General features: G+C 44.3%; 6 protein-coding genes across 6 annotated transcripts; 3 read left to right on the forward strand and 3 right to left on the reverse strand.

The window, feature by feature from the left end:
* Window positions 1-1,503: 1,503 nt before the first annotated feature.
* On the reverse strand, window positions 1,504-2,100 carry P153DRAFT_278647 (gated mechanosensitive channel; the record flags this gene model as incomplete). Its single annotated transcript, XM_033662964.1, has 2 exons — window positions 1,504-1,912; window positions 1,961-2,100. The coding sequence occupies 2 exons, from the start codon at window positions 2,098-2,100 to the stop codon at window positions 1,504-1,506; spliced, it is 549 nt and encodes a 182-aa protein (XP_033529158.1).
* A 178-nt stretch (window positions 2,101-2,278) lies between these two features.
* On the reverse strand, window positions 2,279-4,621 carry P153DRAFT_362509 (WD40 repeat-like protein). Its single transcript, XM_033667151.1, has 3 exons — window positions 4,516-4,621; window positions 2,695-4,465; window positions 2,279-2,644 (listed from the first exon to the last, which is right to left on the reverse strand). Exons 1-3 carry the CDS (start codon window positions 4,547-4,549, stop codon window positions 2,419-2,421), a joined length of 2,031 nt encoding a protein of 676 aa, XP_033529159.1. The 5' UTR covers window positions 4,550-4,621; the 3' UTR covers window positions 2,279-2,418.
* Window positions 4,622-5,405: 784 nt separating this feature from the next.
* On the forward strand, window positions 5,406-9,619 carry P153DRAFT_9361 (P-loop containing nucleoside triphosphate hydrolase protein). Its single transcript, XM_033673501.1, has 3 exons — window positions 5,406-5,735; window positions 5,867-6,246; window positions 6,305-9,619. Exons 1-3 carry the CDS (start codon window positions 5,621-5,623, stop codon window positions 9,479-9,481), a joined length of 3,672 nt encoding a protein of 1,223 aa, XP_033529160.1. The 5' UTR covers window positions 5,406-5,620; the 3' UTR covers window positions 9,482-9,619.
* A 150-nt stretch (window positions 9,620-9,769) lies between these two features.
* P153DRAFT_279449 (uncharacterized protein) lies at window positions 9,770-10,369 on the reverse strand (the record flags this gene model as incomplete). The annotated part of the gene is made up of 1 exon (XM_033663020.1): window positions 9,770-10,369. The coding sequence occupies one exon, from the start codon at window positions 10,367-10,369 to the stop codon at window positions 9,770-9,772; it is 600 nt and encodes a 199-aa protein (XP_033529161.1).
* Window positions 10,370-22,632: 12,263 nt separating this feature from the next.
* Window positions 22,633-24,052, forward strand: P153DRAFT_362512 (uncharacterized protein). Its single transcript, XM_033667152.1, has one exon. The coding sequence runs from the start codon at window positions 22,735-22,737 to the stop codon at window positions 23,809-23,811; it is 1,077 nt and encodes a 358-aa protein (XP_033529162.1). The 5' UTR covers window positions 22,633-22,734; the 3' UTR covers window positions 23,812-24,052.
* A 342-nt stretch (window positions 24,053-24,394) lies between these two features.
* Window positions 24,395-26,412, forward strand: P153DRAFT_9407 (uncharacterized protein). Its single transcript, XM_033673505.1, has 2 exons — window positions 24,395-25,695; window positions 25,745-26,412. The coding sequence occupies exons 1-2, from the start codon at window positions 24,599-24,601 to the stop codon at window positions 26,301-26,303; spliced, it is 1,656 nt and encodes a 551-aa protein (XP_033529163.1). The 5' UTR covers window positions 24,395-24,598; the 3' UTR covers window positions 26,304-26,412.
* The last annotated feature ends 354 nt before the right edge of the window (window positions 26,413-26,766 follow it).

A 26,766-nucleotide genomic window follows, 5' to 3' on the forward strand; every position in this document is an offset into this window, starting at 1 on the left:
CATGTGCACCTGCCCCCACCACTGGACCCACTATAACGACACTAAAACTGCACATCATTGTTAGCGCAAAGTACCGTGACCTCAATGCGCATCTATCGCGGCCTCATTCTGGTCTGTGTGGAGAAGCTTTCGCGCCGTTACCGCTGCGAAAATCCTAGCTCCGTAGGTAGACGGATTTGTTCGGACATCGGCACTGCGCAAACAGCTCATCCTGCGCGCTTCCATCCGCGATGTTTTCATTTCTTCTTCCACGAGCAGCATCTGACCTGTTGCCACTCCCTCTGTACGAGGGCATTGTGGAGTTGAGGCGCTCGAGGACTGATCTCGCCTCACCTGTCAGTCCAGAAGGACCTCCAAAAACAAAAGGCCATCGCGCCTGCCGGAAGACCCTGAGTGCTGATCTCGTCTCGCAAAACGAGGGGTTGGACTGCAAGAGTGTCGATCTTATCGTTGTCCGAGACAGGAAGTGCGTGATAGGCGGCTGGAGTAAATACGGGGTTTCCCTTTCGGCAATACGGCCCTATCACGGGGAAATGCATGTGACGGGCTCTTTTTTGCAAGAATCCTTAGAGGGGTCCTCGGAGGAGGGCAGCGCGGTTGCCGCTTGGGCAACAATCAGGATATACCCTTGAAGAGGGAAATATTCGACATCGGGCACGTTTTGTTTCGACATTGCTGAAAGCTTGGGGCAGAGGTTCGTTGCCCGCTATTAAGGCGCTGAATCGTGTATACTATTACTTGTAAGCGACTAATGCGCAAGACGTGGTATAATCAGGCCATCACGATTCAAGCTCAGAAGGATCAAGTCGAAGCACAACCATGTCAATTGTGTAGAGTAGCTGCATGTCATGACGCCATAGTATCTTGGTACAGGATCGTTATTGCTAAAGGTCTATCTGTAGAAGCATTTTGTTGACGTAGAAGTCGTATCTAGTGTGTAGAGATCGGGCAAGAATGGTCGTGTTATTGAAACCGCTAGTACTGTGAAACACAAAGTTCTCTTGAGAAATGCATGTATACGAGAAAGTAGCTCTGGACGATACGATGTCTTGGTGTTGCAGTGTCTGCCACATTGGTGTAGGGGAATGAATGTACAATGACATAGATGTATGCGTGTACGTCTCCACTTTGTAGCGCAACCGGGGCAGTGCTTCGTTGTGGACGTATGCGAGATGATCGTTTTCGCAGGATCTCGGGGGGTCGAAGCGCAGCGATTGGTACGAAGACGCGAGACTGAGGGTGCTCCCAACCATGCAAAGAGCGCCTTGGGTCCTGGAGTTTGCCGTCTCCACACTCACGTTTGTACGATTTCGAAACGGATGAATGCAATGCCCTTGTCGATTTACCTATACGTGTATCCACCTCTTCCTTAACGTGTATTCGGTAATTTGCCGATTTGTTGCTTCACTCACACCTCATATCGCGCCGTCGACCATTCCTCCAACACCCCTCAACATATCTTATCCCCACGCTGACCTCCCTCTCAACTTGACGCTTGCTTCCTTATCTCCTCTCGTCCCTCCCGTCCAACCAACTCGTGCAATTGACACACCTCTTGGCTTTGTCGCTGATGTACTTCCTACAGAATTTGCACTTCACTTGTTTCTTCACGATGTTGTCCCCACTCGTCCTGGAGTAAACCATCGCAATAACCCAAAGACTAATCGCGATGCACAAGAATCTCACAAGCTTATCGAAGAAGCTGCCATAAGCGAATACAACAGCGCCGTCAGATAGCGCCTGCTCGACGGTATTGTAGCCGTTGCTAACGGTGCCGTTGTAGTTGGGGCCATGCTTGAGGATGGCAAATTTCTCGTCCAGGTTGCGTGAGAGGAAAGGGAGGAGCGAGATGATAGGGAGGATGATGTCCGAGACGAGGGAGTTGGCGCATGAGGTAAATGCTGCTGCAAGACTGGTTCAGGTCAGTGTCTGATTCGAAGAAAGAGTGGGAGATGCCTACATCAAGCCTACGGCAACTTCGAGCACATTGTCGCGTAACGCGAAGTTGCTGAAGCTATCCCATACGCCGGAAGTCTTCTGGCGGACACCTTGCTCGGCGTCGCGCAGATATTGCTGTGTGTTTTCGTCTAGACGGGGCATGTTGGCGTACTGGAGGAAGAGTGTCGTTGCAAACGGTGTCTGAACGTACTGGACGTAGCGTGAAGTAGGGTACGGTGAGTGATGCGTGTCACGAGCGACGTCATCGTAGCGCGTGATGTCGCGACCAATCATACCGGATTAACAAATAACAAAAGTAAGAAGAAGGAAAGTAACCAATGTCATCTCAAAGTCTATACATATACAATAGATGTGTAAATGCAGTTCTTGCTATGCAAATCGCAAAAATGTCCTCTACATGGAATTGAACTCCCCAAACCGAACAGATACCTTCAACACCGTAATTCAGGGTATAAAACATCACGACCCAATCCCAATCTCGTATCCAAGTAAGACTTCTGTAGTGCTTCCTTCCCACCCTCTGTTGCCACCCGTTGATATCATAAACGTGCATGTCGGGTCTAAGTATAGTTGCGAGACGACACCAGTTCGGTGTCCGGGCACAATCAGAAACGGAGTCGCGGCGGTCTTAGCACCTGCCTCCTGTTGCGTCAGGTCATAGAGTCGGAGGATATCATACGAAGCACTATGATCTATTAGTGTTGTCCCGTTAATGAGTGCAAGCAGAAGACGTACCAGACGAGGTGCTTTCCGTTGGGCATTGCCCGTACAGCACTCACAACTCCGCTGACACTTGGGAACCTGAAGGTTCTTCTGGGTTCTCGCAAGCCCTTGTGTAAGCTGTACTCATCCACAGTGCCATTTCTTCTGCCTGCATATATAAAGTTGCCGTCTGGTGACCAGCAAGCATTCATGCACCAGGGAGGCGTGTTTCTTGGTGGTGATATACGCGCAACTGGATTCGGCTGTCGGCGGTCCCATATTCGCAATGTGCCGTCCATGGAGGCGTCCATGAACGTTGTTTCGGAGGAAGCAGGCTGTTCAGCTTGACCGTGGCTTGTTGTGCCAACCGAACTTGCAGTGATTGTGTTAGATTCGTCGTCATGCATCACGCCATTCGCGGTACTGTCCGATTGATGGTCTGCAGCTCCGTTGGTCAACTGAGCCGTCTGGGTCTCCGCTTCAGCGTCTTGTACAAGTTCGGCTGGTTGCTCGGAAGGAGCTTGGACAGGACCGCCCAGGTCCATCATGTCGAGGTCGCCCGGAGCATCATCATCGGCTTGTTGGATACCGTTGGCGATGGCTCTTGAAAACTCGTCATCATCGTCTCCAAATGTAGGAATTGCAGAGGAGGGGTTGTTGTCTTGACCGTCGCCGAACAAAGAGTCCTTGTCCCCGAACAACGAATCATCTGGCGAGCCTTGCGCATCCTCGATGCCATTCTCTTCTCTCGCTTGCACTGGGCGTGCTGTTGTCTCGATGCCGTTTGCAAAGCTGCCATTCGCTCGTGGTCGAGAGGCGTTATTCGAGGAATAGGTGCCGTTCGACTGAGGCAGCGTATCGGTGTCTTGAGGGATCGGGAGAGTCGATAGCGGCCGTTGCTCGATGGCTGAGATTTGACCACCACTAGATTCAAACTTCCTCTTCACTTGTCCGGTATTGAGGTCCCAGTCGTTGATCGTTTTGTCCCAGCTGCCGCTCAGGACTGATGTCTCGTCTTGTGACAGTGTCAAAACCGACACGGCTGAGGTGTGATCTCGCAATGTGTGTATGCGCTTTCCCTCTTCATGGCGCACTGACTGTAGATTGATACCGCCAGAATCCAGACCTGACAACAGCCACAGAGCCTGGTGGTGCACCGCAAGTGAGTATACCGGAGACAGGCTCTCGGAAGCTCCTGAGCTGTCCTCGTTCTCCCAATACGAAAGGAGCACGCCCGCTTTTGTGACTGAATCCACAAAGGGATGTCTCTGGGCCACGGTGAGGGCGAGCTTTCCATTCGCAGTATCCACCCAATTGAACTTCCTGATGTACCCGTCTGCGCCCCCGCTGAAAACCCATCGCATGTCTGGCGTAGACGTGATAGCGTTGATTGAGGTGCTATGCGGAGCGGCTATTGTTGGGATGATATCGTAAACGGGGGCATTGAGAGCCTCTTGACGCACGCTGGGTCGGAAGGGTAGGTTGCCTAGAACACCCGACGCGGCCGCCCGAGGACTGGGCGATGTACGGGTGAGAGTGGGGTTGGTATCTGAGGGATGAGGGCTTCTGCTTCGCGGCTGCTGGGAGGGACTGTCGGGCTCGTCTTGGTCCTGATCTTGGTCTTGGTCCTGGTCCTGGTCTTGGTCCTGATCTTGATCTTGATCATCGTCGTCGTTGTCCCCCTCCGCATCGTCGTCGTCATTGTCACCGTCGCCGTCGCCGTCATCCCCTTCATCCCCTTCATCGTCGTCGTCTACGTCCATGGCATCGTTCTCCTCTGCCTCGTCTTCCTCCTCGGCGGAGCCTGGTTAGCGCAGTTAGTTGGGTAGTCGCTGGGGGGAGACAGACACGTACTGGCGCCATTCTCATAGTCATCCTCCTCGTTCATGCTGCTCCCACGAGCTTAGCGGCGCATGCAAAAGTCCGTGGCGCGCGAATTGGCAGCTTCTGGACAGTCGGTATTGCAGTAGGAACATGCGCCCATGTCGCGTTACGCTCGTGTCATCCTTAGCGTCCGTGGGTAAGCGACAACCGCGACCACTTCGAGTCCAGGACCTTTGCACCATCTTTCCGGTATTTCCAAGAACACCCATCTAGCTCGCCCATGTCCCTGATTTGAGCAAAGGGACCAGCAGTGAAGCCCCTACGGCCTAGAGGTGCTTGCTCCGCATCTGAAACATCTCCAGCCATGTCGCAGAAGCACTCTCATCGCAGCTTTGCTCATCTGGATGACAATCAATTGCTACAGCGCTTGATGTTTTGTCGTAGATGACTGGTAGGCTTTACAACTACAATGTGGTGTGCAGAGCGCATTCACCTCATTCTAGACTGCCAAATCTTCGTATCCAGATTACGTCCCACGGTAGGTCTTGTATCCAACCTCGTAGATTCATACATCATCGTAGACTGTTTTCAATTTCTAGTCCCATCTCTTTAGCTATGTTTACACTTCCAACATGTCTTTACTGTGTATTCTCTTGGTGTCTCATTTTCATGAGCACCCAAGCACAAGCTCGTTCTCACAACCTGCTTTACATTGAATGTGGGCCGCTTGCGGCTGTTTGTCTACCCACTGATTGTTGTCATGTCATTTTATTGCAGCTGAAGATCAAAGCTAGGTGAGAGCAATCTACTTCGAAGACGAGCGGCTTTCCGTCCAATCCTCCAGTCCTTTTTATCCTAGGCACAGACAGGTACATTGACCGTATCACCTTCATCGCCAACGTTCTGTTTTGAGTAATTTCATATTGTTGTGAAATATCGGTCAGCTGGTGCGTTTGTTGTGTCCGGGAAGCGACTTCCGTCCCTGGCTGATCAACGTGACCGCGAGTTTTCACTTCACCGCAGCTTCAAAATATCTCACTCGCCAACACCATCCTCAGCGAATTATCTCACTCGTTTTCACAGTATTCGCCTGGCATATCACACAATCCTTATAATCCCAGGCGGGCAATCAAACATGGGGAGAAGTCGCAGACCGCCAAACCGCTTCAGTCGACCGGGAAGTCACAATCCAGCTTCTCAGGCGCGGTCAGACAATGCATACGCAAGCCTCGCTGGCGTAAACCAAGATGGTGAGTTCGCCAGTGTCGCACTCTCTATCTCTCTCTCTCTCTCTCACACACACACAAACACACACACAAACACACACACATACACACACACACACGCATACACACACAACATTTCGCTGACTGCAAAGTAGATGGTCAGATGAACGCTCATATCCATGAGCGATTTGGGGATCTCTCCTTCCGTGATGGCGGTGCTCATGTTCCCAATGACAATATTCCTACTTCAGGGCCCTCACGAGCAAACAACGATATCCGCCAGTACTTTGAGCTAGCGAGGAAGCCCGTTGCAGGTGGCGCATGGCTCGACAAACCGGAGATACCAAGCCCTGCAGAAATCATGCCTGAGAGAAAGCATGATTTCAGCACAGGACATCAGAATCTCATCGATATAGATGGTCTTCGTCCGCACAGGGTCAAAGGAGCCTACGAAAGCAACGAAGAGTATCTGTCGACAAAATACGAGCTGATGCGTGAGGACTGTATTAGGGACTTCCGCGAGTGCGTGGAGGAGGTCAGAACTTGTCGATCCTCGTTCACAACGTACTATTGGACTAACGCTCTACATGTAGGTTCGTGTGGATCCTTACAAATTGGAGAGCGAGTATACAAACCAGAGCATTGGGATATATGATCCGGTGTACATCAGGTCTCTAATCTTCTCGCCGCGAGGGCTAGCAACACGCGTCGCCTTCTCCCTCAGTCGAGTGAAAAAGCACGTTCGATGGGATCAATCCAAGAGACTCATCACAGGTACGCTTGTGGCTCTATCGCCCAGCGAGGACGCTTTCCAAAAGATTTGTATTCTTGCTACAGTGGCAGCTAGACCGCTCTCCGCATTGGAAACCAATCCACCAGAAATCGACCTCTTCTTCGCTCGCCCAGAAGATCAGGAGATCGATCCGATGAAAAAGTGGATTATGGTGGAATGTCGCTCTGGCTTTTTCGAGGCCAGTCGGCATACCTTGCTTGCACTTCAGCACATGATGCGAGAACCCTTCCCTTTGTCAGATTATCTTGTTGATGTCAAGAAGGAGGTGGAGCCTCCGGCGTACATTCAACATAACCCTCATATGAACCTGAGCTCCCTTGTCATGATGAAAGATGCTGGCGAGTTCGAAAATGTCAACATCTTAGAGGACTGGCCTGCTTCCTCTTCGCATTCTCTGGACAAGTCTCAGTCTCGAGCGCTTCGGCACATGCTTAGTAGGAGCCTCGCAATCGTCCAAGGTCCACCAGGTACTGGAAAGACTTTCGTAAGCATTACGAACCTCAAGGTGATGCTCGATAATCTACGAAAAGACGACGCCCCTATCATAGTCACAGCTCAAACGAATCATGCTGTTGATCAGATCCTGCGACATGTTATGGAGTTCGAAACCAACTTCATTCGCTTGGGAGGAAGGAGCAAAGACAAAGACATCAAGAAGCGCACTTTGTTTGAGGTTCGCTCTGGAATCCCTCCTCAAAAACAACCGGGCAGTCAGAAAATCCAAGCCACAATCCAGATGAGAAAACTGACCGGCGAATGCCAATTGCTTCTTGCGCCGCTGGAGCTGAAGCAGTCACCACTCGACCATAACGTTCTTCTTCAATTAGGAATTATAACTAAAGATCAAGCGGCATCAATGGAGATGGAATCGCAGTCCACGATGGGAATAAATACAGCCGAAGGTCCTGGAATCTTCATGGAAACTTGGGCAGGACGATACCTCGACTCTTGCACTCGACCAGTCATCCCTGACGACTTTGATTGGGGCGGATATGAGGAGGAAGACTTCGATGAGGTCGAGCAATTGCAAGAGCTTGAAGCAGAAGCGGTTGCACGGGACGACGACGATATCGAGGCCCTGAAAGGCCCAGTGATGTTGCTCAGCGATAACCATACAGGCAAAGGTGATATATTGACTCCTGCCAAAATCAAAACGCTTCTCCAGACAACGAGCGACCTCACCACGATCGAATCACGATACCGCGGCGCAGTTTACAACTACTTCATGCGGGAGGTGAAACGACTTCTCACCATCAGAATCCGTGAGCTCGCTACACGGTACGAACAAGCCGCATTGCAGCGAAAGGTCGGTCTTTGGGAGGAGGATGTTCGCATTTTGCGCGATCAACGCCTGATCGGATGTACTACCACGGGCTTGAGCAAGTACCGTGCTCTACTTTCAGGCCTCCGCCCACGTGTGGTTTTGGTCGAGGAAGCAGCAGAGACCCAGGAAGCGTACGTCACCGCAGCATGCTTTCCGACTCTAGAACATCTTATTTTGGTTGGGGACCATCAACAACTGCGCCCGCATTGCCAGAATCGCGCTTTTGAAGACGCGCCATATTTCCTCAATCTCAGTCTCTTTGAACGCCTTGTTGAAAACGACGTTGACCACGATGCTCTCATGAGGCAACGACGCATGATTCCAGAGATACGACGACTGTTGTACCCTATTTACGGGGACAACCTGAAAGACCATGACAGTGTGAAGGACAGCAGCAATCGCCCACCTGTAGAAGGAATGGGAGGCAACAACTCGTTTTTCTTCTGTCACGACTGGCCTGAAGCCCGGGATGGCAACATGTCCTCGTTAAACTCGAGAGAGGCGAACATGCTTGTTGGTTTGTTTGATTACCTTGTCCTTAACGGTGTCGATTCGAGCACAATCACGGTCCTGACTTTTTACAATGGCCAGCGAAAAGAGATAATCAGGAAGCTCAGAGGACAAGCCAACCTTCGAGCAGTCCCAGGATCGCAAGTCGTTACAGTCGACTCGTACCAAGGAGAAGAGAACGATATCGTTCTGTTATCGCTTGTCCGCAGCAACAAAAACCACAGCATTGGATTTTTGTCTTCCGACAACCGCGCCTGTGTTGCTCTTTCTCGTGCCAAGCGCGGATTCTACATATTCGGCAACGCAGAGCTGTTGGCATGTGAGTCTGGAACGTGGGGCTCCGTGGTTGACATCATGCTTGGTAGCAAGACCAAAGTCAAGGTGAAGGTTGGTCAGAAGCGCCGAGTCGGCTACCACCTTCCCCTTGAGTGCCAGAACCATGGGAACAAGGTTTGGATGGAAGACCCTAGCGACTGGGAGAGCATCAAAGGCGGATGTGACCGTCAATGTGGAGGTCAGCTGCCGTGTGGTCACAAGTGTCCTTATAGGTGCCACCCCTTCGAACACGAGCAAGTTAACTGCATGCAACAATGCTCCAGACACGTAGAATCATGCGGCCATCGCTGTGTTCAGATTTGCTGCGATCCGTGCAGATGCCAGATCTGCGACCGGCGTACCAACGGCATGAAACCTGTGTTGAAGCCTACGCCTAATAGGCCAAAGGGACCTTCCACAAAACACAACCTCTCGTTTGATAATACCTACCAAACGCCTTCAAACCCAGTGGCCTCTTCCATGAGTCACGCAGGATCAGGCAATAGAGCAAGGGAATGGCAGGCCTATACTAATGGGGGAGCACAAGCCGACGATGCCCGAGCGTTGCAGATGAGAAAGGAACAGGAGGCAGAATTCCAAAAGACTATAGCCGATGCTGGGCAAGTTGCTGGCTTTCGTTCCGCATCTGCAGGCGCTTCCTCTACACCTGCCAGACTGGCCGAAGCCTCACCGGCGAATGGAACGGTATCGAGTAACACCCGTTTGTTGATCGATATCGACGAGAATGTGGATACCTTCCCGTTAGCAAACGCTGCCTCGTCGAAAGCCAAAGGAAAGGGCAAGGATGTGTTTGATCTGATGGACTAGCATCCATGAGGTGTTAGGCACATGAACAAGTGGTGGGGAGGTGGTCATCCAGTAAGGTCATGTGGCATGGCGAGCTTTTTCCGGTCTGAGCATGATGGCTATGGCTTTGGTAACGGAGGTGGGTGTTTACACGGTTCGTACGACGTTCGAGCTTCTCATGTAGATTATCACGATCGTGTGTCAGACAAGAGTAGATACGTACATCCGTAAAGAATTCCTCGAGATTAAACATTAAGTGTCTGGGTATCACAAGTTCCAAATTGTCATCCTTTCCTCTGCCCATCAGCCTCAGTCCTGCCTATCCCCATCAACAGCAACCTCAAACACCTCAGCCGCCAACTTAGCAACATCGCCTCCAAGCCCAGCCAGCCCAGCTTTAATGCTCTCCACCGTCTCGGGCCTCAACGTCCCCTTCCTCGAATAAAAATCCACCCCCGCAGGCGTAAACAGCGTCTTCGCAAAATACGTAACGACCCAACTATTCCCGCCCCCCTCCTCATCCCCATACCCCAAAATCTCCCACTTCGACGACGCAATCATCAGCCAGCCTTTCCCGCGCCAATTATACGCCATACTCGACGACATCTCGGCACCCTCTTCCGCCGGGGCCGCCGCCGTGTTCGGCACATCGAACGGCTTGTCTACGCCGTGCACTGATTTCAGGGCCGTGGACGTCAGGGATTGGTAGGTTACGAGGTCGTCGAGCTGTAACGGGGAGGTGTTGGGCACGGGCGTGTATTCGATGCGCACGTTGCGCGATTTCTTCCACATGGGCAGGGTGGAGTGGGTTACGTTCCAGGAGCCGCGGAGCCAGGAGAGGGTCGGCGCGGGGATGGAGGGGGAGGGTGTTGTTGCGGGGAGGGAGGAGGGGGCGCGGAGGGTTGCCATTGTGTTGTGGTTGTTCTGGGATGATTGGTGCGAACAAGGGGGGTTCGGGGGTTTTGCGGAGCGGAGAATAGGAATAGAGTGGTGACGCGGAATGGGTGGGTATGGAGGCTGAACGGGAGATGGGTGGTATGTATGGGGGGCTTGACGGGTGGCTGGGGGGGTTTTGTGGAAGATCAGCAGCTCGTGCGTTGTTGATTTGGGCGCGATGCGTTGCGATGCGATGGGTTTGCAGGAGCTTGGACGCGGACAACAGCGACCTCGTGTTTACCACGGAGATTTGGTGTGATGGCAGTGTTGTACAGGGTTGTCTTTGGTTGTCACCAGGAAGACTGCAGTAATTAAAAAAGGTTGTCGTACACGTTGTAAGGCTGAGCGATTCGTGATCTGCAGCCGCGTGGTCGCCGCTCCAAAAACAGCAACACGCCTCGAGTCAAGGGTCCATCAAAACACGACCTTCGCCCACTACTCAAACCCCAACAACGACCTCCACTCGCCCTCTTTCTCGCTGCAAAGACAGAAAACGCGGACAGTATAGAATCTGGACCTCCCTCGCTGTGTCAAGGCATTGACACGCCTGTCTCAGATGCGTGTATGATGTGTCCGGACGTCCGGGCTTACGACGCGTGAAACTCTTTCGCGGCTCTGGGGGCTGTGCATGTGTCGCTGAAATCTGATGGCGGCTCCACCCCCAGCCGTTAGAGTGGAGTGGGTACCGTATAAACTTGGTTAATCCGTTATATGCTAGACAGGGGTAAATTAGGCTAAATTATAAGCAATCTAATATAAAAGTATACTAAGCTGTACTGCTATATAGTTAATATTAGATTCTATTAGAATTAGTTTCTATTTTATATACTAAAAATCTTCTATTATCTCTAAACAGCTTTATTACTAACTATTTATAATTATTTACTATAATATATATACCTTTTATTAAGCTAGACCTTAATACTCTCTAAGCTTTAAGTTCCTAAGTAAAGAAGCTAAGCCTAGTAGTAAAACTCTAGTAAAGCTAAACTTTAAGTACTAGGCTATATAAACTTCTACCTCTAAAAGTTTATAACTATAATAAAGTTTCTTTATAAAAAAAGTACTAACTAATTATATATTTCTTCTACTATTAGATTTAAGAAGAAGAAGTCTTTAGTAGTACCTAATAAAAGTATAAATACCTTATAAGCCTTAAATAGAATAGTATATAAAGACCTTTAATAGTTATAAAAGCTTCTAAATACTTTAAGATACCTATAGCTATATACTAAAATATATAGATAAAAAGGTACTAGCTAGTAAGCCTTATTTATAGGTAACTGTAGTTAGTATTAGTAGTAAGAATAGTAAAGTAGGCTAACTTAAAGCTTAAACTATTTAGGCAGTTTATAAAGTAGTAAAAGATAAGATAGAAAGTTTTAAAGTTCTAGTTTTAGTAATAAGTAAAAATATTATTTAAAATACTTTATAGTAATAAGCTTAGATCTAATAGTAAAGTTAGTACTACTTAATACTACTAGTTAAAATATATATATAAAGAGTAGAAGCTTACTATAAGTAAAGATTAGAGTTTAAGCTATTAAATAGATAGTTCTATAACTTCTACTAAAAATAAAATATATTCTAGAGATACTTTACTTACTAGTCTTAAAAACTTCCTTTTAAGTATATTAAGTTAATAAACTAGTTCCTATAATTTATTAAAAGAAACTTTAGTAACTTATTTACTAACGTATTAATAAAGAAAAGCCCTCTACTAAGAATAAACCTAATAGGTACCTAGATAACTAATAAAGAAAGTAGTAATTAATTTATAAGTTTTAATATCTTAAATATAAATAAAGTACTAATTCTTTTTAAGTTTTTTAATAAGTATACTGTAAACAGGTAATTAAGATATAGGATAAATAGGTGTTTATTAAGAGATTAGACAAATCCTTAGGGTGTAAGCCCTAGAGATTTGTAAGTACTATATACTAGAGCTCTAAGGACCTTACGCCCTCAGCCTGGAGGTCTACTAAAGGTAGGCTAACAGGAGCTTAGATAGAAATACCCGTAACAGAGCTCCCCCCCTTCTTATAGTTTGTCCTGAACCGCTAGAATTTTTGGAGTAGATAAACAGGTATTTAATTTATATAGTTACCTTAATTAAACTCTGTAAAAACCTCCTATAGAGAGAAAATAGTTTAGGAGAAATTTAGTACTAAATCGTTTAAGTTTTCCCTAGGCTGGTTCTTAGATCCAGCCTGGGGGCCTACCGTACTAGGCCTACGTCCTTATTACTAAGTCTTTGTAACTTTAGTAAGCGTGGCCTAGTTTGTTATAGGTAACTACTAGGCCTCTATAGAGGGTTCTATTTGCTGTTATCCCTGGATTGTAATTCTTAGGGGTATAGTTGTACTTGCTGCGCATTATTATTAGTAACTTTGCGTTTGCGAGTTTTGCCTTATTAGGCGCCTATTAACTATACAGATAGTTTATTAGACTCTATTACTTCCCTAGCCCCGTTCTAGAGGCTTTATAATACGTAATTATGTAAAGTAAGGGCTTAATATAGAGTTTACTTGTAATAATTTATTATTTACTTGCTCTATTATTATAGTTAGTATTTACGCCAACTTACGCAATTGTTTACAGGCTGGCATTATCCTTATAAGGTATATTACTAGTAGCCTCCTTAGAGGTTTATTCTGTGCAGGCAGCGCTTACTTTAATATTAGTGCCTATTACACTTCCCGCAGGGTTTATAACTATAGTTCCCCTATAGGGGTCTATTAGCTCTCTATAAGTAGTCTACTAGGTATAGTCCTAGTGTCTTAGGCAGCGTTTATTATTTATTTATATTATAATAACTTTTTACAGTTATTAGTGTACGTAAAGTAAGGTAAAGTAGTATAGTATTACAGCAGTTCTAGAGGGCCTGCGTACGCGTACTGGATAGGTATAAAATGCCTATATATTGCCTTACAACTCTAATATTACTATAATAACCTTCTTCTTATTAACTTACTATGCTTCTGCCTTCCTATATTAGTAATACGCCTCTGCCTAAGCAGATCTACTAGCTCCCTACTAGTATAGCCCCTTAGCCTACCCTTACTTACTTCTAGTGTATAGGCTACGTTAACTTTCTTACTACTACCTCCTAAAAGCGCCTTCTCAACAGCACTGTTATATTATTTTTTGAGCTATAGTAGGGTAATAAGCTGTACTGTAAATATAAGGCTAGTTAGGGTATCTACAGCAGTTATTCTAATACTAAGACTAGAGGTTATACTAAGGTAAGTTTCCTATTCTATTCTATCTATACCTTGTCTATTACTAACCCTAATAGATCCTGCCTAAGTTCTGTTACGCTGTTAATATCCTTAACTACTACCTTAAGTACGCCTTACGCAAGACTTAGGAGTTTACTAGCTTTATATCTACTACTAACTCTAATACACTCTTTGCAGATAACTAGGTATAGGCTAACTGGGTAAATACTTACGCCTACGCTAAGGCTTATTATAAGAGTTTCCTTAAGTATAATTATGCTAAGCGCTGCACTATTACTAATAGCAGTCTCTCTGCCGCAGCTTTTAGTTAGGCTTATTAAGTTTCTACTTAGCACAACTTGGAGTAATATAAGGTTAGTCTACTATTATTTTAGTATCTTCCTATTACTAATCTATTCTAGTTAGGTCTTAGTACTACTGGCCTGCGTTGTCCTAATAATATTATTATTTACGCTCCTATAAAGGCTTACTTTCTACGTAATAGCGCTTCTAAGAATATTAACTAGCGCTTTTACTACTACAGCACTAATATTCCTAACACTAAGGAGGAGGAGATCCTATTCTTACTATTACCCCAGAAGTATCTTTATTTAGTAGCTCCCTATACTCCTAGTTAGAAGGTAGCTGGTAGTGCTTCTAGGAAGGCTCCTACTACTAGCTCCTCTAGTTCTCTAACAGCTAAGCATAACCCTAGCAGCGTTAGTTCTAACCCTATAGCGTTCTAATAGGTAACTATAAAGGTTCCCTTAGTAGATATATATTTTAGTTCCTTTAGATAGTATAAGGAATAATAATTATAATTTTCTATCTTTACTAAGGCCTATATTATTCTATACTAGTTCGTGATTTTAGTTTTAGAGGTAATTACTGTACTATAGCTCTAGCTTCCTTTCCCTCCTTCCTTTTAGACGTTCTTCCTAGAATATCCTTGTTTCCGCCTTAGCAGATTATTAACTTCTAGATCTAGTAGGGCCTCTGCCTTCTACCTGCGTCCCTTGGGCAGCCTGTAGGCACCCTAAGACGTATCTTATAGGTTTACTAGATAGTCTTAGAGGATCTTATTATAGTAATTAAGATTCTTAAGTAGTTCCTAGGTAGTATCCTTATTAGACTAACCTAGCTACTTTACCCTATACTCCTGCCCTTAGGCAGCAGTGTTACAGTGTTCTATAATTCCTTTAACCTTATACCTGTCTTTAGGTAGGGTATCCTTTAGAAGTTATATAGGCCCTAGCCAGAAGCCCTTCTTAGTAAGGGGTTCCTACTATAGTTTAAGTAATAATATATTAAATACTAGATATATACGCTCTATAGAGGGTAGCAGTGCTAGTTTATAGGCTAATTTCCTAATACGCTTTACAATTGTAAAGGGCCTAAGGTACCTAGTATTAAATTTCTTTAAAGGCTGCCTAGTAGTAATATTTTTTACTTAGAGGAGTACCTGCTTACCTTTAGTATAGTATTTCTTAGAGCGCTTAGTATTATACTATTTTGTTATACCCTTCTAGGCGTACTTAAGGCTCTGCTTTACCCCTTCCTATATTTCTTACTATTAAGTAAGTCTTCTAGTAACTTACTGGTAGAGCTCTGGCGCCTTTGCATCCTTATCCTAGACTTTAGAAGGTTGCCTTAACTAGTACTTATCTAGGATTCTATTAAAGCCTTTTAGGTTTAGCCTAAATACTACCTTAATAGGGTATTCTCTATATATAGAGTACGCTTTAGAGTTATACGCATATTTAGCGTATAGTAATAATAGGACCTAGTTGTCCTACTTATAGTTTATATAAATGCGTAGGTACGTTTTAAGCTCCTAGTTTAGCCTTTTAGTCTAACTGTTAGTCTAGGGGTAGAATACTGTACTTAGGCAATAGTTAATTTTAAGGTAGTAGCATATATCTAACTAGAATTAACTAGTAAATACTAAGCTATAATCTAATAGTAGGGTGTCTAGGGGTCCTTGTTTTAAGAATACTTATTTAAGGAGTAGTTTAGCTACCCTCTAGGATAAGATTATTTTAGTTATAGGGAGGTAGCAGATATACTTACTAAACCTATCTACTAATACTAGAATTAAATTATATATATTCCCTAGGTTGTCTTTTAACTTAGGCAAGTTAGTAACAAAGTCTAAGAAGTAATATTACTACGCTGTATTAGGTACAGGGAGAGGTACTAGTATTCCCTATAGCTTATACTATTAAATCTTATTTAACTAGTAAGCAGTATACCTTTTAATATATTTATAGATATCTAGTTTAAGGTATAGCTAGTAATACTTCCTTATAAGGAGATCTCTAGTCTTCTTAACTCTATAGTAACCCTCTATAGGATTATTATAGTTCCTTATAAGTATATTTTGGCGTAGAGTAATATTATTAGGAATCTATACTTTTCTGCTCCTACGTAGGATACTACTAGGGTTAACTTCCTATAAGGCAGTACCCTTAATTACTCTACTATCTCTCTATATTGCTAGCGCTTTATTTATAGGATAGGCCTTATCCTATTCTTAAACCTGTTTAATAAAATTAGAGAGCTGTTCTAGAATTTTCAGTACGTAAGCGTTTTCCCCTTATACAGCTTTATTTATAAGGTGTGTAGGGGCTAGAACCTAATTATTAAGCTTATAGTCTAATACTATAGCTATATTAAAGTTCTGCCCCTAAGCTTTAAATAATTTAGATTAACCCTAACTATTATAGCCTATAAAAGGGCTGTTAAGAGCTAAGGGCAGTGCACTGCTAGTAGCTAAACTACTATTAGGGAATTCCTGTTTAGGGACTGTTTTAGAGGGTTAACAGAGCCGTACTAGCCTGCCCCTAGAGTAGTCTTCTGCTAAAATTGCCTAATTAATTAGTTAAGCCTTAGACTTTTAAAGGGTTTATATTTAAAGCTTCTGTTAAAGTGTAGGTAATATTGTATTACAAAGTGCCTGTTATTCTCTAACTATAAGGCCCTGTGTATAGTTAGGGTGTCTTGAGGGACTATTAGCTAGGTTCTCTAGTCCTAGCTTATATTTAACTTTAAAGTCAAATCAAGCCAGCTCTTCTACCTAATATACTTATTTAGGGAAGAGTTCCTTTGTAGTTATAAAGTACTAAAGGTTGTTATAATTAGAGAGGACTTGGATTATTAATAGAGCGTATTTAAGGTAGTGTCTTTACTGCCTAAATAATTCTATAATTGTAGAAAGCTCCTTATTATATATATACTATTAAATTAATAGGCTAGTAAACTTACAGCTCTAGAACGCTACTGGCTTCCAATAAAGGTTAGTTACTAGCTTAGATATTTAGGGCTAAAGTAAGATTACTGCTATAGTAAAGTCTAACGTATTAGTTAAGACTATTACTAGCTTTACTAGATTAAAGTGCTGGAGTATAGGGGCTTTTGTAAACTTTAATTAAATAGAGAGGAAGGCCTTGTAAACCTTATTAGGCTAACTCTATAGTTAATACTATTTTGTTAGACCCTTTTAAGTCTTCTTTAGGTTTTTCTTCCCCTTCCTATCTGCGCCGGCTTCTATAGGGGCCGGTGCTAGAGACTGGGTAGTTATTATATAGTTTACTAGCGGGCGTATAATACTAGAGTAGTTATAGATAAATCTTCTATAGAAGTTTATAAAACTTAAGAATACTTAGATATCCTTATATCCCTTAGGTTCTAGCTACTCTCTAATAGTTTATACCCTTACTAGGTCTATAACTATACTACTAGGGGTAATAATAAAGCCTAGGAACTCTACAGATTTTATTAAAAAGACGTATTTACTTGCCTTACAGTATAAGCCCTACTTAATAAGCCTATTAAGGATCTCCTTAACGTGGGTATTATAATCTTCCTTATTCTTAGAGTAGATTAAGATGTTATCTAGATATACTACGCAGGTGTAATCTACTAGGCTACCTAAGGCTCTATAGATATAGGATTAGAACGTTACTAGTGCGTTTACTAATCTAAAGGGCATAACTAGGTACTTGAAATAGCTATACCTTATTTTAAAGGCTGTCTTCTACTTATTGCCCTCCCTAATCCGCAGCCTGTAATAGGCTTTACAGAGGTTAAGCTTAGAGAAGATAGCTACCTTTAATAATTAATCTAATATCTTACCTATAAGTAGGATAGGGTATTAATTCTTAATTATAACTTTGTTTAGTCTATAATAGTCTATGCAAAGTCTTATTGTTCTGTTGGCTTTTGGTATAAAGAGGATTAGAGCACCTATAGGTAATTTACTAGGACAGATCTATCCCTTCTCCTGGGCCGTATTAAGGTAGTCCTATAGGATTTCTAGCTTGCGGCTAAAGAGGTTATAGATAGGGAGATTTAGGACCTTAGTCCCTAGCTCTAAGTTAATAGGGTAATTGTACTCCCTATTAGGTTAAAGTATACCTACTTAATACTTACTAAACGTAAGCTACTTATAGTGTAGCTTCTCTAGTATAAATTTTAATTTATTTAGATTAGGCGCATTATCTTTAACTACTAGATATAGAGTATTTATCTTAATATTGTTAGTTAGGATATAGGCTACGCCTAGAGGTAGTCTAGCCTAATTAGGGTTCTTGTTATATATGCTAGCAACTATTTAATAGGCTGCTGTTTCTAGTAGCTAGGCTAAGTCTAGATAGTTCTGTACGCAGTAGCAAAGATAATTAATAATCTCTAAGGACTTATTCTTTAACTAGAGGATCCCCTTTTAGTAATAGTACTCTACGTCTTAAACTGTATCCCCTTCTAGTTACGCCCTACCTATAGGCGTAGGCGTTCTAGGGTCTCTCCGTAGGAGTTCCTTACGTAGGGCTTCCTAGCTACTAGGTAGGAGCTTGTATACTAGATTACTAGGGTAGAGGATATACACTCTTTCCCCTAGACTTATATTATCTAGTAGTTATTCTGTAGAGAGTAACTAAATTCTGTTAGTATTATCTGCCTACTATTTAAACTTACCTGTTAAGAAGCAGATCTTTAGATCTGCCTCTTGCAGCCAAGGGTACTCTAGTATAAGGTTATAACCTATAAAGTTTACTGCCTAGAATATCTAAGGGCCTACTTTTTTAACAGTTCCCCTTACGTTACTATATAAGAGTGTAAGTTTATATAGTTTAAGAATATTTAAACAGTTACTATTAATAAAGCTTACTACTGGCTTCTAATAAAATAGACTATAGAGGAGATTCCTCTCCTTAACTATATATTAGTTAATAATATTAATCTCTACGCCTAAGTTATATAGCGTGCAGAGGAGTATTATAGACCTGTTAGACCCTTATAGGATTATAGTAACTTTAATACAGGTTTATTTCCCTTTTAACTCTAGCCCCAGCTGTAATTAGGAAAGATTTGTAATTAGGGCTTCTCTTTTCCTAGGCCTTGGCTCTTTAAGTCTTAGGGTTAGTTAGTATTAGTTTTCTAATTTAGTTTCTACTAACTCTTCCCCTTATTGTTTTAATTATTGCTAGTATTTACTGCTTACCTACCGCCCTAGTTCTAGGCCTAGGGCAGGGCGCCGGCAGATTAGTCCTAGTACTGTTTTAAGGGTTTAGAGTTATGTCTTTTCTTGTAGCTACCTTAAGTTAGGGAGGTAGCTGTTTATTTAGGCTTTGTAGAGTCTAATAGTTTTAACTTTATCTTTATACCTACAGCAGTCTCTGTATTACAGAGAGCCTACTTAAACTCTAACTATTTAGTAATAGTCTCTAATACTTTATTACGCTAAATTTCTTATTAGTAAGCCTTAGGGGCCTTTACCTATACTAAGGAGATCTTTAACTTATTATCTATACTGCTATCTGTAAGCTTAAAGAAGCTTTAATAAAGTAGGGATTTCCTATAGTTTAGGTATAGCAAGAATGCGTTAACTAAGTTATTAGTATACTACTTAAAGTTCTAAAACTTTAAGTAGTTTTTATACTGTATAAGGACTAGGTCTTATACTAGCTTTTACTCCTCTGCGTATACGTTAGCCTAGGTATAGATTACCCCCTTATTAATCTTTTATTAGATTAATTCTTAGTGTACTCTGTATTAGATAGTACCTATTACCTAGTAAGTTCTAGTTATAGAGTCCTCTAGTACCTAGGCATACTTAAATACTGCGTCTATATCCTTAACCTACTAATCTACTTATTAGAGGGTAGAGACGCAGGATTCTGTACCTAATTTAGGCTTAAGGTTTACTATATTAAGTACCCTAATTAGCCTTCCTGCCGCGTTAGATACTAACTAGAAAGGCTCCGCTAAGGCAGTAGAGCGTTCTGGGCCTAAGTACTGTAAGGTAACTTGGAGGTATCTTTCTAGGATTGTAATACGTTCTAGGCTAGTACCTTGAAGTTATTCTTCTAGGAGCCTGTCTAAGATTAATTAAACGTACTGCTTACTACTTAGTAGGGCTGCTTATATATAGACCCTTAGGGGTAATTCCTAAGGAGGTTACAAAACGCTAAACTGGCAGATTACCCCTAGAACCCTATTAATACTACTTCCTAACTGTATTCTAGGGGAAAGTACGTGGCTTATTTCCTTAATTAAGGGTTATCCTAAGGGGCTCTTGCGTATTTCCTTAAGTAGCTAGTTCTTTATTAGGAAGTAAGTTACTTCCTACTTAGAGGTTTCTTCTTTTTTATCTAGGCTCTCTACGTCTTTAACGTAGGTAGCTAGGCCTTACTCTAGGGCTAAGTTACTTTTAGTCCTGGATAAGGATACTATTAGGCCCTTCTTAGGCGTAACGTTTTGTTCTCTTTAAGGAGGTATTGTTTTTCTGTTAAAGAAAATAGCTCCTATTTATCTTGAATTAACTACTCTTTCTAAGGAGGAGTATAAAGGATTTAAATTATAAGGGCACTGTAAACAGGTAATTAAGATATAGGATAAATAGGTATTTATTAAGAGATTAGACAAATCCTTAGGGTATAAGCCCTAGGGATTTATAAGTACTATATACTAGAGCTCTAAGGACCTTGCGCCCTTAGCCTAGAGGTCTACTAAAGGTAGGCCGACAGGAGCTTAGATAGAAATACCTATAATATATACTTACTATTTTAAAAGTAAAAGAATAATTACTAGCTTAGTAAGTAATAGTAGCTAGTCTAAGTAGTAAATAATATTAGTATTATATATATTTACTAATAGAAAGTCTTAGTTAAAGCCTAAGTTAATCTTCTATAGAATACTAAGTAAGCTAATTAATATAGTAGAATATTTTTAGTAAGATCCTTAAGTAACTATTAAAGTAAATAAGTTAGTATATAATAATAAAACTTTATTTTAAAAATAGTTAGATTTAAAGCTTATACTAGTGTTAAAAGAAAGAGAGAGCTTACTTATAATAAACTATACTTTCTTTTATAAAACTAATTAGGTTTTAACCTAGTATAAGAAGCTAGTATATAGGATTATACTAGTATTAATTTTACCTAGATATATAGAAATACTCTAGCTACTAGATATTACTATTAATAAACTTTTTAAGGTATACCTAAAAGAAAAAATAGAACTTATTTTAGATTAGAATAAACCTACCTTAGGTTAAGTAGTAATTTTAAAATAAAAAATAGCTATTACTAAAGCTATTAATAATACCTAAGATTATTTCTACTATAACTTATAAAAGATTATAGTTAACTCCTTTATATATACTAGAATAGCTATTAGCCTAAGTAGATTATAAGATAGGTTAATTAAAATAAAAGATATACTAAGTAATTTTATTAACTTTAATAGAAAGAAGACTACTAAGCTACTTATTAAGCTTAAAATTAAGAATAATGTATAAAATAGCTTTAAATAAGCTTTACTAACTAATAAAGCTTAAAATAAAAGTAAGTAGCTAGCTAAATATATAGCTATATATATACTACCTAAAGTTACTATTAATATACTTAAACTTATATATAAATTAAAGAGACTTATAAGTTATAGTTAATTAAGAAGATTAGAGCTTATTTAATAATTATATAAAGCTAACGTAGAAGGCTTAACAGCTACTAAAGTAATTATAGTAAAAGAACTTAGAGCTCTATCTAGCTTATTTACTATACTAAAATTAGTAGAGTTTTCTAGTTAAATAAAGTAAGTAACTTCTTATTAAGCGTATATAGTAGCAAAGGCTAAGTAGAAAAAGGAGATTATTAATTTAATTAAGTTAAGTAAAAGAGTATTAAGTATACTAGCTTATTAATTAAAGTTATAGTATACTTTAGATAATTTAATAAGTCTAAAAGTTTAAAGTTTTATAAAGTTTATAGTACTATGCTAGAAGCTTAGTATAGCTTAATCTAGTAATATATTAGCTTTTTTAGGTACTATCTATTATTAAGGTAAAAAATTAGGAAGGTTTAGAGTAACTACTTTATAGTATATTACTAGTCTCTAAGTTTATTAATAAATTCTAAAAAACGTATACGTAGCTAGTAAAATAATAAAGCTTAGTACTTTAGTTTAGACTACTATATTATTTTAAAATATTACTTTAATTACTAAATTAACTCTCTACATTTAAATGCTTAATATTTTAATATAATAGCTTAAATAATCTAATATATATACCTAATACTAAGCCTATATAACTTAAAAATTGTAATACTAAAGTTTCTATTAAGATAATAAAATTAAGCAATTTTTAAGCTTTAAATAGTAATTTATAGAGTAAATTAATAGAATTAAAGTAATACTTAAAGATATAAATTAATAAGTAAAGTCTATTAGCTTAAATATTATATTAGATTATTTAAATTTAGTCTAATTTACCCCTGTCTAGTATATAACAGATTAACCAAGTTTATACAGTAGCCACATGCTGACGTTGCCCAGGCTGGTATACGATTACGTGCGGCTTGGTCGGAGGGCTGAGGCGAAACGATTGCAGAGTGGTATATTACTGTCTTACTCCTCCCTGACCTTGAGGTTTGGTCATCTAGGTATATCGCTCTTAGTGAAGTTTGTCATTGTTTTCCTACTTTGACTCTATTTGTTCCTGTTTACTTTGACGACTTACGAATTTCGTTTGACGATACATACAATCATCAGTTTTGTCAGGCTGAGAATACTACTATCACAGTCTTCCCATAGATTACATCTACAACCTAGGTTACGATGTTTCTAAGAAATCTTCTCCAAGCTTCTGCACTTCTACCCTTCCTCTACTCGACCGCTGCTGCGGAAACAGCCTGCAACAACTCGCCATCATTATGCAGCAAAGCGTACAACAACATCACACATCTCGGCGCTCACGATTCGCCATACCTACGCAATGAAGCCACATCTTTCTCCACGTCAGGGAACCAGTACTACAACACAACAGCACAGCTCGAGGCTGGAGTTCGGTTACTCAGCGCGCAAGTACATTCAGAAACCGCCAACGGGACGGAGACACTTCGACTATGCCATACTAGTTGCGCTTTGTTAGACGCGGGAACACTGGAGAGCTGGTTATCAGAGATCAAGACGTGGATGGACAAAAACACCAACGACGTCGTGACCGTCCTGATTGTCAACTCGGATAGCGCATCAGCTGCAGACTTGGGCGCGCAGTTCAAGTCGGCAGGCCTCGATGAGCTCGCATACACACCTCCCTCGACAACGACGATTCCTACAACATGGCCGACTCTCGACAACCTCATCTCCAATGGCACTCGTCTCATGACGTTTGTCGCGTCTCTGAGTGAAACATCAACCGACTACCCTTACCTGATGGACGAGTTCACCTTCATATTCGAGAATGCATACGACAACGTCAACCCCTCGAACTACTCGTGCACGCCCGACCGCCCAACGTCGCTCACCACCACGGCTGCAGCTTCAGAGTCAGGGCGCATGTTCCTCATGAACCACTTCCTGTACTCGCAATCGTCGTTCATCGAGTCGCCCAACGCAACCTACGCCAACACGACGAACGCGCAATCGGGGTACGGGAGCCTGGGCGTATCGGTCGACGAGTGCACGAGCGTGTACAACAAACCACCGACGTTTGTGCTGGTTGACTTTTTCAACATGGGGCCAGCGATTGCGAGCGTGGACGAGGCAAATGGAGTGAGCGATGCGACGGGCAGGACGAGCGTTAGCGCCGAGGCGTTGACGAGTGGGAACAGTTCTACGGGCGGAGTGGGCCGGCGCCAGGGGAGTCTGCTGGCGGTGGTGGTTGCGGTTGTGGTGGCTGTTGCGTTTGGGTGAGATGTTTTGGGGGGTTGAGGGTTAAGCGTTGGTTGGGTGAAATTCTGGCGTTTGGACTGGTAGCGTTGCATGCGATGGCGTTTTGCTTGGTTGTGTGGGAACGGCCTGTTTGTGGGCATGGCCTGGTTGTGGGCATGGTCTGTTTTATGGGCCTGGACATGGTATATCACATAGGCTAGGCACGGGCATGTGGACTGCACTGCACGGGCAGGACGAGTTCACGAATCGATCGGTTGGCGAGCATGAACATGAACACGAACACGCTATCTGCTGATGTCGACTGTAAAAGACTGTTCCTGCAGATGACTACCTGCTGAGACAGCCGTGACAGCCAGACGTGACATGTTGGGACGGCGGTGATGGCATGCAGTTTCTGCAGCAGGCGGGCAGCGAGCAGTGCGTCCGCTTGGGCACTTATGGGCAGCCACAACCAGTCACAGCCAGTCACGGCCCGTCGTTGGGCTCGGCTGATCGTTCTTGAGCGAGTTAGCGGCTAGCGTGACTGCCGCGAACACTACGTCATGGGCTCGGGCGAGGGCAGCACGCAGCAGACCCAACCAAGATCTGGCAGCCCACCCCACCACGCACACCGGCCGGGGGTCAGCAAGGCCAGCTTCTCCATAACGTCAGGGCACAGCACAGCCTGCCCACGGCTACTTACCTCATCTCTCCCTCCCCCTCCAGTCTTCCTCGTCCCATCTCTTTTGCACCACCGTTGCTGCTCTCCACGCGAGGCTGACGACGACCCCTCCCCCCCAGCTGCCGCCCACTGTTGCTGCCCACCACCATGTCTCGCCGCTACCCAACCGCCGAGCTGTATGAGGAGCGCGAGCGTGACTTCTACCGCGGTAATGGCAACCGCAGCGAGCGCAACTACGAGGAGCTCGACATTGAGCTCCGTCGCAGCGGCGAGCCGCGCCGCAGTGTGCCCGACTTCCTGCGCGAGGACTACAACCGCCCCACTGCCGGCCCCATGGTGTTGCGCCCTCGCGAGGACGATCACGTGTCGAGGGGACCCCGCAGCACCCGCGGCTTCGACGACGACGCGGGCAGCGTCTCGGTGCGCAGCAGTCGCCCGCCGCCGCCCCCCGCTAGCGTGAGGGGCTTCGACCGTGACGACGTCAGCGTGCGCCGCAGTGCCCGTCCGCGCGAAGAGGAGACGGACATTACCATCCGCCGCCGTGAGCAGTCGCGCCCCCGCCAGCCAGAGTTCCGCGAGCCCGACTTTGAGCGCAACGAGATCCCCTTCCGCCGCGGTGACGGCGCCCCCCCGCGGCCCCGCGAGGTCGAGATTGAAAAGGAAGACATCCGCTTCCGCACCCGCGGCGACAGCGTCGACATTCGCGCCACCCACAAGGAAGTCGGCCGCGAAGGCAGAGGCGTCTCGGCCGAACGGGGCTCCATCCGCTTCCAGGAGCGCGACGGCAACTTTGACTTCCGTACCTCCCGCCGCGAGCAGAGCCGTGGCCGTGACCGCAGCACCGAACGCGAGACCATCACCATCCGTGGGCGCGAGAAGAGCCTGCCGCCGCCCCGTTCTCGCGGAGAGCTGGTCGCTCGCGAACGTGAGGAGTTTGTCATCCGCCGCCGCGAGGCCTCGCCGCCATCGCCGCCGCCGCCAAGACCCCGCGAGATCATCAGGGACGAGATCATTATTAGGCGTAAGGAAGAGCGCTCTCCCTCGCCCGCGCCATCTCCCCCACCGCCGCCTCCAGCGCCTGCCCCAGAGCCAGAGATCAGGCCACCCATCATCCAGGAGATCATCACCCATCACCGCCACATTGATCATGGCGTTGAGAGGGCTCGCTCGCCCACCCCTCCCCCGCCCCCTCCTCCTCCAGCCCCACGCAACGAGAGCATCGAGATCGAAATCAACCGACGAGAGTGAGTATACCGTCTCTGCCATATACGTACTGAGCTAACCCGTTTGCAGAACCCGCAATGGCAGGTCAGATTTCGAGGAGCTGGACATCAATATCAACCGTGACAGCCGTCATGACCGAGGTGAGCTTGAGATCCGGGCCCGCGAGCGTTCCTTCAGCCCTCCCAGGCGGAGTCACACTGCTCCAATCGGGGATGACTTCGACTTGGAGGCAGAGTACTACAACCGCAAGGCAATGGAGCGATCCTACATGGGCGAGGCTTGGAACGGTGCGACCAAAGACTGGGCGATAGTCGATGTTCCTCCGGGTACCAACCGCATCCGTATGGATGGTGCGGGTGGCGGTGCTCAAGAGGTCACCTGGCAGCGATACAACGGTGTTCGCCGCTCCAAGTTCATCAGCGCTGACGATGAACGTGTCACAGACTTCGGGCCTGTGAAGCCAAAGAAAAAGGACATGTGGACCGAGATTACCAAGGATTTGGTGCTCAAGGACGCCATCGAGTCCATGGGCTACAAGTGCGAGGAGACAGATGATTTCTTCTACGTCATGGAGTACCTCCGATATGTAAGTTTCCCACATCCATCACCGCCTGCTACAGAACCCTGACTCGCTTTTAGGAGGACGTTCTACACCTTGTGGAGATCTCTGACGAGATTCGCCGCAAGAGGAAGTCCCGCATACGCGAGATTGAGTTTGAGCGCGAGGAGATCCGGGATCGTCGACCAGGCTATGATGACCGATTCTACGAGCACGAGGTGTCATTTGACAGCCGTCGCAGCCGCTACCGTTAAGCTTGTGCGTGGGCGATTTACGCCCAACGATTTCACGCGCATTTGCTTTCACGACTGCAACTCGATTTCAACGTGACCGGCTTCAAATTGGTCTTATTCCGGAATAGGCAGACTTGCCTGTCTCGGCGGGTGGGTTGATTCTCTTGACCGACAGACTGAGATTGTCTCGAGCACTCCAACCAACGCGGTCCGTCTCTCAATGCGTTTGTCAGAAAAAGTTCCAAGATGATACCACACGACCTGACGACATGATGGCCCCGCGATGAGGACACGGTTCG

Source organism: Dothidotthia symphoricarpi, assembly GCF_010015815.1.
Source record: "Dothidotthia symphoricarpi CBS 119687 unplaced genomic scaffold P153scaffold_1, whole genome shotgun sequence".
In the NCBI taxonomy this organism is placed as follows: Eukaryota; Fungi; Ascomycota; class Dothideomycetes; order Pleosporales; family Dothidotthiaceae; genus Dothidotthia; species Dothidotthia symphoricarpi.